Source organism: Chiloscyllium plagiosum, chromosome 11, assembly GCF_004010195.1.
Source record: "Chiloscyllium plagiosum isolate BGI_BamShark_2017 chromosome 11, ASM401019v2, whole genome shotgun sequence".
NCBI classification, from domain to species: Eukaryota; Metazoa; Chordata; class Chondrichthyes; order Orectolobiformes; family Hemiscylliidae; genus Chiloscyllium; species Chiloscyllium plagiosum.
The window spans coordinates 18,359,615-18,372,966 of record NC_057720.1 but is presented as its reverse complement, the minus strand read 5'-3'; the positions used below and the strand labels follow the sequence as shown (position 1 = coordinate 18,372,966).

The 13,352-nt window shown below is 40.4% G+C and overlaps 1 protein-coding gene across 1 annotated transcript in view; it reads right to left on the bottom strand.

Annotated features, from left to right (window-relative positions):
• Positions 1–529: 529 nt before the first annotated feature.
• The window catches only part of LOC122554178 (60S ribosomal protein L5-A), a 21,631-nt gene continuing 8,808 nt past the window's right edge, over positions 530–13,352 (bottom strand). Inside the window, exons 5-8 of the mRNA XM_043698809.1 lie at positions 10,520–10,722; positions 9,831–10,008; positions 6,337–6,425; positions 530–711 (exon numbers count right to left, since the gene is read on the bottom strand). Of these exons, the coding sequence (XP_043554744.1) occupies positions 612–711; positions 6,337–6,425; positions 9,831–10,008; positions 10,520–10,722 (570 nt within the window). The 3' untranslated portion in view covers positions 530–611. The remainder of the gene's footprint in view (positions 712–6,336; positions 6,426–9,830; positions 10,009–10,519; positions 10,723–13,352) is intronic.

Sequence of the window (13,352 nt, the reverse complement as noted above, 5' to 3'; positions counted from 1 at the left end):
AGTTCCACTTTTTTGGATGTCAAAGCAAGACCATGCCTGTTTGTTAAGATCAAATACCAGTTCAAAGACTAATTATCAGTTGGCACTTCTTCCCTTTAGTTCAGCACCACCGGAACAAACTTTCAGAAATGCAAGAGACAAATTCAATCAAAATTTAGGATTCCTCAAATGTTTGTAGGCATGCTATTAAATTCAGATAACTCTAATGAAGTATCTGCTTGGAGGGTTAGCTATATTAGTACTCTTTGTGACTAAATACAAAATAAAGATGAGATTCCTGTGTAGCAGCTTTGAAAGCAACAATGGCAGATGAAAACCTATAATCCACGATAGGTCGGTTTAGTCCTATAAACTAAATGAATGCCCCATCAACCCAGAATTCCCATGTGCTTATTATTGCTCTGCGCATACTTCACTGCCTGTTATTAAGAGGGAAATGGGAATGGAGAGGAAAATCACTGTTAAGGTAAACACAGATTAAACTCAAAGTTTCTTTTCCCTTCAATATTCAAGTCAACACAAACAGAAGCAGTTTTTCTTTAAATTTATTTGACAGTTTATATGAATTATAAGATTTAGCACTTTGCTGAACAATGGCTAAAGGCAGCTGTTCAACTATCACCATTCTGTTCCTGTGCCCTGAGGAAGCTGGCCTTCTTTTGAGCAACACGATCCTTTCTCTGTGCCAAGGACATCTTAGGACGATTCCACCTATAAATCAAGAAAAATAATTCAATGTTTGTCACTCGAAAAATTACTTATCTTTTTGAAGAAAATTAAATAGCCAACAGAAGTATTCAATAATCTTCAACCAACAAGTTAAAGTATTAACTGATGTCCAAGGATACAAGTAGCTGCAGACAAGGAAGTCTGAAAATTGAGAGACAGGAATCATCTATGATAGCACTTTGAGTTATTAGAAATGCAAATCCTTACCACTTAGAATGGAATTCAACTTCAAATGAATAGAAACATTAGATTTTCCTTTGTTTATGTTCCAACAAAATTGTGAACAATTGCAGCTGCCTAAAATCGACAGTGTAGCTTGGCACTTAATGCAGTTAGTACACAATAATGAATCAAGTCCCTATCAACACCAAAGTATGATCTTGCTGGATTATGCATGTGAATCAAAGGCTACAAGCAATGCTTTGTGATTAGTTTTAAAATTCACCACTACTGGGTGTAGGTTTGCTCACTGAGCTGGGAGATTTGTTTTCAGACATTTCGTCACCATATTGAGTAACATCTTCAGTGAGCCTCAGGATGAAGCGCTGGTGGTGTAGCATGCTTTCTATTTATGTGTTTGAGTTTCCTTGGTGTCATTTCCTGTGGTGACATTTTTGTGATGATGTCATTTCCTATTCTTTGTCAGGGGTGGTAAATGGGTTCCAAGGCAATTGTTGTTTGTCTATCAACAAACACATTAACTTGGATCCCATTTACCACCCCCTGATAAAAAAAACAGAAAATTACATCACCACAGAAATGCTGTCACCACAGGAAATGGCATCACAAACCCAAGGAAACCTAAACACATTCATGGAAAGTGGGCCATGCCACCACTGCTTCATCCGGAAGCTCACTTAAGATGTTACTGAGTATTGTGACAAAACGTCTGAAAACAAACCTTCCAGCTCAGCGAGCAAACCCACATCCAAAACCTCAACCTGAGCTACAAGTCTTCTCAAAATTGACTCACGATTACTTTCTGAAAGGCAAAGAGGGATGGGTAACAAAGGCGGGCCTTGCCAGCGATGCCCCATTCCCAAAGATATATTTTAAAAAGCACAAATTAATGCAACAGATAGAAGCAAAAAGAAAATTGCAATAAAGTAGCATTGTAACACTATGTATTAAAGCTCATTATAAAAATAAACAGTATATCATGTACTATTTTCAGTTTTATGTACTCATGTAATTTCAGCCATGTTCTACATGCGCCATCGTGACAATAGTAAAGCCTCTCTCACCGCAACACATGTCACTCTTCCAAAAATGCCTCCTCTCTATCACACTAAGAAGCTTCTCTTCCCAGTTCCTGATCTCCTAGCTCTTGTCCTCCAACGACAGAGCTCCCTATCCTTCCTTCACCAGTGAGTTCCCAACTCATCTAACTTTTTCCTCTATTGCGCTATCCTTAACCAGACATTTGCCTAACTCCCCTCTCCTCAAATCCCAATTTGAATTTGTTATCCTTCCCTAGATTTGACCTCTTGTTACTGTCAATCTATTGTTAGCGGGCAAAAGTGGCTCTTCTTCAGACAACTCCACTTGGGTGCACACTTCTGAGGAAAGGGGACCAAACCTCACTGGGAATAACAGCTCAGGTTCAAACCCTAAGTGGCTGGGGAGCACCACCTTTACCACTAGTAGACAGTTGAGGTTTTATTTTTTAATTCATTCACGTGATTTGAGCATTGCTGGCTGGCCAGCATTCACTGTTGTCTTTAACAGCCCTTGAGCAGGCGGTGGTGAATTTAGCTATGGGTGGGAAGTTCCAGTGTTTTGACCCAGCAACACTAAAGAAACAGTACTCTTGGGAAATAAGGCAGAGCAGGTGACTGAGGTGTCAGTGGGAGTGCATTTTGGGGCCAGTGACCATAATTCTATTCGTTTTAAAATAGTGATGGAAAAGGATAGACCAGATCTAAAAGTTGAAGTTCAAATTGGAGAAAGGCCAATTTTGACGGTATTAGGCAAGAACGTTTGAAAGCTGATTGGAGGCAGATGTTCGCAGGTAAAGGGACAGCTGGAAAATGGGAAGCCTTCAGAAATGAGATAACATGAATCCAGAGGAAGTATATTCCTGTCAGGGTGAAAGAGAATGCTGGATGACGAAAGAAATTGAGGGCTTGGTTAAGAAAAAGAAGGAAGCATAGGTCAGGTATAGACAGGATAGATCGAGTGAACCCTTAGAAGAGTATAAAGAAAGTAGGAGTATACTTAAGAGGGAAATCAGGGGGGCAAATGGGGACATGAGATAGCTTTGGCAATAGAATTAAGGAGAATCCAAAGGAGTTTTTACAAATATATTAAGGACAAAAGGGTAACTAGGGAGAGAATAGGGCCCCTCAAAGATCAGCAAGGCGGCCTTTGTGTGGAGCCACAGAAAATGGAGGAGATACTAAATGAATACTTTGCATCAGTATTTACTGTGGAAAAGGATATGGAAGATATAGACTGTAGGAAATAGATGGTCACATCTTGCAAAATGTCCAAATTACAAAGGAGGAAGTGCTGGATGTCTTGAAACGGTTAAAGGTGGATAGGGAACTATAGACCAATGAGGCTGACCTCGATGGTGGGCAAATTTTTTTTAGATTAGATTAGATTACATTACAATGTGGAAACAGACCCTTCGGCCCAACAAGTCCACACCGCCCCGAAGCGCAACCCACCCATACCCCCACATTTACCCCTTACCTAACACTACGGACAATTTAGCATGGCCAATTCACCTGACCTGCACATCTTTGGACTGTGGGAGGAAACCGGAGCACCCGGAATTGAACCCGGGTCTCTGGCGCTGTGAGGCAGCAGTGCTAACCACTGTGCCACCGTGGAGGGAATCCTGAGGGACAGGATATACATGCATTTGGAAAGGCAAGGACTGATTCGGGATAGTCAATCATGTCTCACAACCTTGATTGAGTTTTTTTGAAGAAGTAACAAAGAAGATTGATGAGGACAGAGCAGTAGATGAGATCTATATGGACATCAGTAAGGCGTTCGACAAGGTTCCCCATAGGAGACTGATTAGCAAGGTTAGATCTCTTGGAATACAGTGAGAACTAGCCATTTGGATACAAAACTGGCTCAAAGGTAGAAGACAGAGGGTGGTGGTGGAGGGTTGTTTTTCAGACTGGAAGCCTGTGACCAGTGGAGTGCCACAAGGGATCTGTGCTGGGTCTATACTTTTTGTCATTTACATAAATGATTTGGATGCGAGCGTAAGAGGTACAGTTAGTAAGTTTGCAGATGACACCAAAATTGGAGGTGCAGGGGACAGCGAAGAAGGTTACCTCAGATGACAATAGGATCTGGACCAGATGAACCAATGGGCTGACAAGTGGCAGATGGAGTTTAATTCAGATAAATGCGAGGTGCTGCATTTTGAGAAAGCAAACCTTAGCAGGACTTATACACTTAATGGTAAGGTCCGAGGGAGTGTTGCTGAACAAAGAGACCTTGGAGTGCAGGTTCATAGCTCCTTGAAAGTGGAGTCACAGGTAGATAGGATAGTGAAGAAGGCGTTTGGTATGCTTTCCTTTATTGGTCAGAGTATTGAGTACAGGAGTTGGGAGGTCATGTTGCAGCTGAGAGACCTAAGGGGCAACTTTTTCACACACAGGGTGGTACGTGTATGGAATGAGCTGCTAGAGGATGTGATGGAGGCTGGTGGAATTGCAACATTTAAGAGGCATTTGGATGGGTATATGAATAAGAAGGGTTTGAAGGGATATGGGCCGGGTGCTGGCAGGTGGGACTAGATTGGGTTGGGACATCTGGTCGGCGTGGACGGGTTGGACCGAAGGGTCTGTTTCCATGCTGTACATCTCTATGACTCTAAGATGCTCAGTCACTGAAGTCCCAAGAATGCAGAGCCAGAAAAGAATGCTGGTGAGGACAAGACGTGGCTAAGTTCCTAACCAGCTGGATTTTCCCTCGTTGCCATGGCTACAGGTTAGAGGCCAGGGGGCAGACTGCGGTTGGGTCTCGGCACTGCATCAGTAATATAGCCTCAGATTGGTGACTATCAGGATGTCCTATGCCGAGCAGCAGCAACTCCTGCAATGGAGGCAGCACCAGGAAGATGATCCAGTGCAGTAAGATGCTTTTGAAACTGCAAATTACAGCAGCAGCGTGTAGTGACACAGCCTCTGACCTCTTTATCACACAAAGTTAAAGTAAAAATGGTCGGAGTGACAATTCCTCCAGGCCAAGCAGTGTTTCAAAACAGGTAAAAGGTCAGATGTTTCAAAAAATGCTTTCACAGGATGGAGGCCATACTAGCTAGGCCAACTTTCATTGGCTGTCCTTGTTTGGGCACGAGATGATGACGCTGTCTCCATTCTTAGACTTCTGCAGTCCATTTGATGTCAGTATTCCTTCCATGCTGTTACAAAGTGGGTTACAGGATTTTAATGTAGTGACAATGAAAGAATTATGATATAGATTTCTAAGCCTTGCAGGTGGATGCACTGCTACTACTGTGTCATTGATGGAAGATGTAAATATTTAAGCTAAATGGGATGTCAATCCAATCAACAGGTTTGCCATACTGGAGGAGTTTCTGGATGCAGCGCCACTAAGTACAGAACATTCCTAACTTACATCTTGTAGATGGGGAACAAGCTATGGGGAGTCAGGAAGCACAATATTCACTGCAGAATTTCCAGTCTCTGTCCTGCTTTGTTTTAGGAATAGTTTTTATATGGCTTTGTTGATTAGTTTCTGCTCAATGATGATGACTGTGATGTCAATAATGGTGGATTGAGTGATAATAATGCTATAATTTCAAGGGGAGATGTCTAACCTCTCTCTAAAAATGTAATTACCTGTCACTTAAGTAGCAAGCAACATTTGTGTGTCCCATCAGCCCAGCTCAAATGCTGTCCAGGACTTGTTCCATGCGGGCATGGACTGATTCAGCATGTGAAGTTGCAAATGATATTGACCAAAACACAATCAGCTGCAATCATCCCCACTTCTGACCTTATGATGGAGAGGTCACTGACAAAACAACTGAAGATGACTGGGCTGAAGACACAATGCTAAGGAGCTCCTACAGCAATGTCCTGAGGTTCAGATGATTAACTTCCGATGACTACAACCCTCTTTCCTTTGCTCGTTGTCTCATTCTATCTATTCAAGGTATTTTAGGAACTGTGTATTTTCAGTTTTTATTTTAAAGTAGCTCATGACAAGCAAAGCAACACATTGGGTAGGAAGGCAGCTTGAGGGGTTGACCTTGATGGACCCATGATGGACCCAACAGTGGCTCACTTCTATTGTTACCAGCAGTTATAATTCAGCTAAAACATTTACTTTCAAGCACATGCTAAGAATTTGGGTTGAGTTGAAAATAACCTTTCCACTCTACGCACAAAGCAAAACATACAAACATAGTCGATCCACAAGTAAACAAGCACATAGTTATGCTTCTACATTAAAAAAACTGCACTCTTTCAATTAAGATAGTTACCTTCGTTTCTTGACCTGAAAGTAGATTCAACCTCATTCTAAATAAATCGTTGTTTCTGATTCAATTAAGATTAAGGTCTAATTTTACTTTTTGTAAGAATCAAAAGTGAGTGTAGTATGTGTGTATACCTCTTTTTCTTGACTTCTCTCTTTGGCTTCTTCTCATGAACAGGATTTTGTCTGATAGCAGCATGAGCTTTCTTGTACAATTCTTCTATCTATGAAAATTTAAAAAGAAAGCAGCTCCAATAAATAAAACTGGCACGATGATTAAGCATTACCGTCCCTTCAAACTTTGACCAAAAATACAAGATTTTAAGTTTTTTTGGAATAAAAACACTTTAAATATAGTCATGATTTGGAGATGCTGGTGGTGGACTGGGGTGTACAAAATTAAAAATCACACAACTACAGGTTATAGTCCAACAGGTTTAATGGAAGCACACTAGCTTTCGGAGCACTGCTCCTTCATCAGGTGATTGTGGAGGACATAATTGTGAGGCTAACATCAATTGTTACAGCTAACCTGAGAATGCAACCTTAAAAAAGGTTTTGTGATTTACACATGAAAGAAGTGAAACTATCATGGTATTCGAACAGATGAAAGACTCAACAGACAATCAAGGTATCTTTCAATGAATAATTTCAGTTACATCACACTACGTTTTTGCTATAAATTCTGTGCCTTACAATTGTGCACTCCACAATGACCTGATGCTAGCGTGCTTTCAATTACACCTGTTGTTGTGTGATTTTTAACTTCAAATATAGATATCACAAAAGGCAAGCGTTTTCTACCCAGAGTAGTGAACTTCTTGGATTACTGCAATTCCATTTTCATTGTGTGTCATATGATGCCACCAGTTGTTTTCTCATTATCTATGTCTCGCCATCTTTTCGATTCATTGGTTATTTTGTACTTCAGTTAATCAATTGACGAGGGTAATAGCATTTTATTAAACACGTTTTTAGAAGTCTATGTTAAAGGCTTGCCAGCAAAGCCCGTGAAACAAGGACAGCAACAACATGAATACATTAGGCACAAAACAGAGAAGCGTAGTGGTGAGGGATTATTTTTTCAAACTAGAGGAAGGTATACACCGGATAACTGCTTCGCTTGTTCATGATTTGAGGTACTCAGGGCAGAATTTCAAAATTTTCAGATGGTATATAAGAAAACGTGGAACTATTGTGAACCGAGAAAAATAGTGATATATTTCAAGAAGACATGGTGCAATGGCGGATGGACAAGGACATCTGGCAGATAGAATTTAATACAATGAAGTGCAAATTGACACCCTCCGGTAGGAAAAACAAGGAAGAAAATATAAACTCAGAATATTATTCTAAACAGATGTAAAACAAAAAGACCCGGACACATGCATAAACATTGGTGAAGGTAACAGGGCAGACTGGAAGAGCGATTTTTAAAAAGCCTACAAGATCCTGGGTAAATGCTTGAAAGGCATACAATACACATAAGAATTATGATGAAACTTCATCAAATATTGGCTCAGTCTCTAAGTCAATGATGAATGCACGATAATTGCTAGCCTAACCAGCAATACCATATCCCACTAAAAGAATTTAAAAAGTTACTGGATAAATTGAAGAAGCTCAGTTTGTTCTTAGAGAAGGTTGAGAGATTTGAAAGAGGTGCTCAAAATCACAAGGAGTTTCGACAGTAAATTGAGAAACTTCCCACTGTTCAAATAGTCAAAACCAGAAAACATTCAAATGGACTGGCAAAAGAACCAATGGCAATACAAACTTGTTTTTAAAAAAACATATCAAGTAATTATAATCTGGAATGCTGCATCTGAAGGGGTAGAGGAACTGGACTTAGTTGTGGCCATCAAAACATAATTCAGTAAACTCAGAAAAATGTTGCAGGGCTCCAAGGAAAGAAATGGGGACTGAGACTATGTGAACTGATTTTGAAGAGGGTAGAAATGTCCTACTTTTATGTTAAAACATTCTTAGTAGCACAGAAGCTGAATACTGGTGAAAATAAATGCCCTCAAAGCAATGTTGAATTTCTAACAGTCGCAACAGTTTATAGTGTAGGAGAAGAATATACTAACTTGCATTTATTAAACAACGAAAGGCAAGCTTGTTAAAAAAAAATTCATTCCTGGGTCATAGTCATCACTCGAATAGTCCACATTTATTGCCCATCCCCAACTGCCCTGCTTTGGCAGTGTGTCAAACTTTTCCACAATAAAACAATACTACAAAATCTTCTCCGAGAACTCTTAGCAATGCAATATAATATCATCATAAAAACCAAAAGAACTATGGATGCTGTAAAACAGAAACAAGAACAGAAGTTGCTGGAAAAGCTCTGCAGGTCTGGCAGCATCTGTGAAGAGAAATCGAAGTTAACATTTCAGGTCCAGTGACCCTTCCGCAGGACTCAAAACGTTAACTCTGATTTCTCTTCACAGATGCTGCCAGACCTGTTGAGCTTTTCCAGCAACTTCTGTTTTTGTTTCTGATAATACTATTGTAGTTGTCTGTCCAAACTGCAAGAAGATTGACACTAAAGTAAACAATTGATGAAGTACTTCCAACTACAGAAACAATGAATTCATCACTGCCCCAAACACCAGGCCAAATGAACACCACAAATCGTTCCCTTCTCAATGATGCAAAGTTCAGCTGGTCTAGTTCTTCATCAAACTAGGCCCCAAAAACTACCACGTATTCCTTATTACAAATGTAGAAATAACAACAGAAGCACTGCCAGAGACTGAACTGTACCATTCATAATCCTGACATCCTGCCAATGAAATGAGCTTCCTGCTTTATCAATTAGATTGTTAGTTCCACTTGCACAAGTGTTCTCTGGCCCTGACTCATCTCATCTACATCTACCTTTGTTATCAACTGTCTCCAGCCATAACAGCGCACTCCAAGATGGCCTCCCATCTTCAACTTTCCATTAACTTGAACCGACCCAAAACTTTAATGCCCAAGTTCTAACCTGTATTATGCCCTAAAAGCTAGTTAACCCTGTGCCTCACTAAAGTGCACTGGCTCATCTCATCCTTGGTTTTATATCAGTGCAGGGCTTTGCACCTCCCTATCTCTGAAGTGCTCCTTCAGCCGACAAGCATCCAAAATCTCTGCACTTTCCCAATTCTAGTGCCTAAAACATCCCTGATTTTAAGTGTTATGTTTTCAATTGTTTAAACACAAACCTATGGAATTCCCTCCATAAACTCACATCTCCTTAAAACCGCTCTTTCTATCCAACTTTAGATCATTTATCTTAACATCTCATGTGGCTCAGTGTCAAGTCTTACTTAGTTGGTGGATGGGCTTTTTTAAAACAATGATTAACATAGATTAAGTTAAACATAACATTCTTCAATCTTCCTTAACGTAAACTTCAATTTCATCAATTTATATGTTCATTAAATGTTATAATTTATATTTCTATGTTATAAGATTCGAGCTATCAATGATCCTGAAAAAAAAACCACACAACACATTTGACTTTATATCTTCTTTTTCTACACAGCAATACTCTAACCTCTCACTCTGGGCTACAAAAACTCGTTTTTAAAGACAGATCAATGACAATCGTGTACATTTTTTAAAAAAAATCATTTCCCTACCTTGTCTGCTGTGACTCCATGCTTGGTATACTGAGAAAATTGTTTCTTATAGGCATCCTCATCCTCATCCATTAGGTAGCGCATGTATTCTGCTATATTCAACCCAAAGATGTGTTTACGATGAACTTCAGGATTGAATTCCTTGCTTTCAGAGTCATAACCAGGAAATCGCTTGGTGCTGGAATAATATTTTTTAAAAATCAATGCATTTAATATTTCACTTACTTTTCTCTTTTGCAAAAGTTATAAACAGCCTTATCTAGTCTTTCAACAAAATTTACATCACCTGTAAGAATAACTTAATTAAGCTCCACTCGACTTATAACAAAGCAGATACAGAATATGCAAATACCTTAAAACCATAGTTACCAGAAATACAAATCTGAAACTGGACAGAGTCATTTTCATGTAGGTTTGTAAGAAACCCTGGCAAAGTTATTCAAATTGGTTGTTATTGCAGTATGCACCAATCTATCCATATTTCTGTTCCTGTAGGTTAAATCCACATTTCAAAGATACTGTTGAGTTCAGGAATTAAACGCATAGATTCAATTCCCTATATACTACACTTTACTTTTTCTAAGTTTGCACTGTTCAGTGTATGTCAACATCAGGCATCAAAGCACAAAATCAAAGCCTGAAATTATGAAACAACATTAGAATAAAAAGAACACAATACAGCCCCTTACCTATGTGGAATAGACAGGCCACCATCAACTGCACCTTTCAAAGCTCCAAAGACTTTGTTGCCTGTGGTGGTTCTGGCAAGGCCAGCATCAAGATAGCAGGTGAAAGCACTAGGCTTTCCATCAATGCTTTCTACATTGTATTCATCACCAGTCACTTGCACCTGACCCTCATAGATCTTGTCCAACCCAAATTTGGTCAGCAGCTTTTTAAGAAGGAAAAATGACAAAGATTGTTAACCATTTTTATCTTGTTAAAAGTAAACCCATAACTACAATGCCCAGAATTTTAAGGATTAAAACACCAGCAATGGACAAAGCAATCTACTGTAGGTTTTAGATAACCAAATTAAAATGTACACATTTAAATTTCATACAAATCAGTTACAATTCTTCCATCAAAATCCATAGGAATGGCAACCATGTGACTCAGTGCACTGCCCTTTTATATCGTCAACAGAGTCAGGTGGAGAGGAAAGATATTTGTTTCAGGGACTTTGGTTAAATTAAGAAATATTCAACATCATGTTCAGAGAAATGACCTTTCATCAACACTGGCTCATTAACATGACATGTTACCTATGTTTCTCTCCACAGAAGTTGCTGATCTGAATATTTCCAGCACTTCCTGTTTTCACTTCAGACTGCATTTTTTGAGGGGCTAATTTCTATTGCTCATGCAGAATGAAAGAATCTTCACTCTACATGCAACCAATGCAATACCCATGGAGTGCTTGATGTGGAGGTTGGTATTAGTAAGCTATTCCCACACAGAAATTCACCAAGGCTCCTTAGACTACACCTTCGAAACCTATAACCATTACCAATAGAAAGACAAGGGCAGCAGATACATTGAAACACCACCAGCTACAAAGTGCCTCCAAGCAACTCACCACTGACTCAAATATATTGCTGTTCATTCAGTGCTGTTGGGTCAAAGTGCTGGAACTCTTTCCCTTGTCATTGGGTGTATCTAAATGATACCAAATGAAAACTGGCAGTTCAAGAAAGCAGTTTATCACCACGTCCTCAAGAGCAACTAGGAATAGGCAATAAATGCTGGCTGGCCAGCATCCTGAAAGTGAATTAACAGTCAGAGAGATGTACAGCACAGAAACAGGCCCTTCGGTCCAACTCGTCCATGCTGACCAGACATCCCAACCCAATCTAGTCCCATTTGCCAGCACTTGGCCCATATCCCTCTAAACCCTTCCTATTCATTTACCCATCCAGATGCCTTTTAAATGTTGTAATTATATCAGCTTCCAGGACTACCTGTGGCAGCTCATTCCATAAACACACCACCCACTGTGTGAAAAAGTAACCTTTTAAATTTTTCCTGTCTCCCCCCTGAACTTATGTCCCTAATTTACCTTTCGAAAATGCAGCATCTCACATTTATCTAAATTAACTCCATCTGCCACTCCTCAGCCCATTGGCCCATCTGATCACTACACCTCTCATTTTGGTGTCATCTGCAAACTTACTAAATATACCTCCTCTGTTCACACCCAAATAATTTCTATCAATGACGAAAAGCAGCAGACCCAACACCAATCCTTATGGCACACCACTGGTCAGAGGCCTCCAGTCTGAAAGGCAACTCTCCACCACCATCTTCTGTCGTCTACCTTCGAGCCGTTCTGTACCCAAATGGCTACATTTGAAGAAATTAACTTATTTGTGTTAAAATGTCAAAGATCAATATATATGCATGCAGTTAATGTAAAGTTTGCATTACTGGTTACACACTCCATTAACAAAGGTCTTATTACGGGGACATTTTATTACAAACAAGTACACCCTTGTAACCTCCTCTTTCTCATTCCTTGTCACGCCCAAGACAAAACTAGACTCTATTCTACCTGAAGCTAAACTACGGTTCACATAAGAGACTGCATGATCTCCCTGCCATCAGTCAGCTCCACATCTTCGTCAGCCATTCATTTACCACTGATAATCTCACTTGTGCCTTTCTCAGCTCCAGATTCAATGTTTTTAGTCTCTTGTGGATAGTTTTCAATTCAGCAACCTTTAACTTCAACTCATCCAAAATTCTAGTTTCAATTTTATACTGCACAAAGCCTAGCTCAGCAATCAAACTTGCCCCTGCCTTGGGGCCAGGTGAAAAAGCATACATACATCGACCCCTCGGGTATTTCAGCATGAGACAATGAAGTGGTGCCACACCGGTGTTAAGCCTAACGCCGGAAGAAAGCATCATGCACATTGATAAAGGTTCATCCTGGAAGACAGTACCCGGCAGGCAATGGGGAATTCAGTCTGGTTTCCACAGAATCCCAGCTGCAATTGATGCCTTAGACCATAGCAAACATTATCTGTGATTGTGGGCCACCAGCCCATGTGTTGATAGGTCCCTACACCATGTGCCCCACCAGTTCCAACAATCACTGTTTGTGATTAACTTCTTTGCGTTCCCCAAATTCTTCCCATCACTGATGGTTGCGCATTCAAGTATTAGGCTCCACAGGCTGGACATCATCCCCTCTACTGCTGTGAGTCTCTGTTTTTAAGACTGTTGGATGGAGCTTTTAATTATTGTCCAAATAGCTCCATCCAATTTTTCCGTCGCCTTCGCCTCCGCGCTCAATTCTTCCGCCGCCTTCGCCTCCGCGCCGACATCGAACAATTCTTCTGCCACCTTCGCCTCCGCGCCTACTTCTTCAACCAAGATTCTCGCCCACCCTCTGACAACCCCTTCTCCCGCCTCCAACACACCCCATCCATCTGGACACCCCGTGCTGGCCTCTTACCTGCCCTCGATCTCTTCATGGCCAACTGCCGCCGCGACATTAACCACCTCAACCTCTCCACC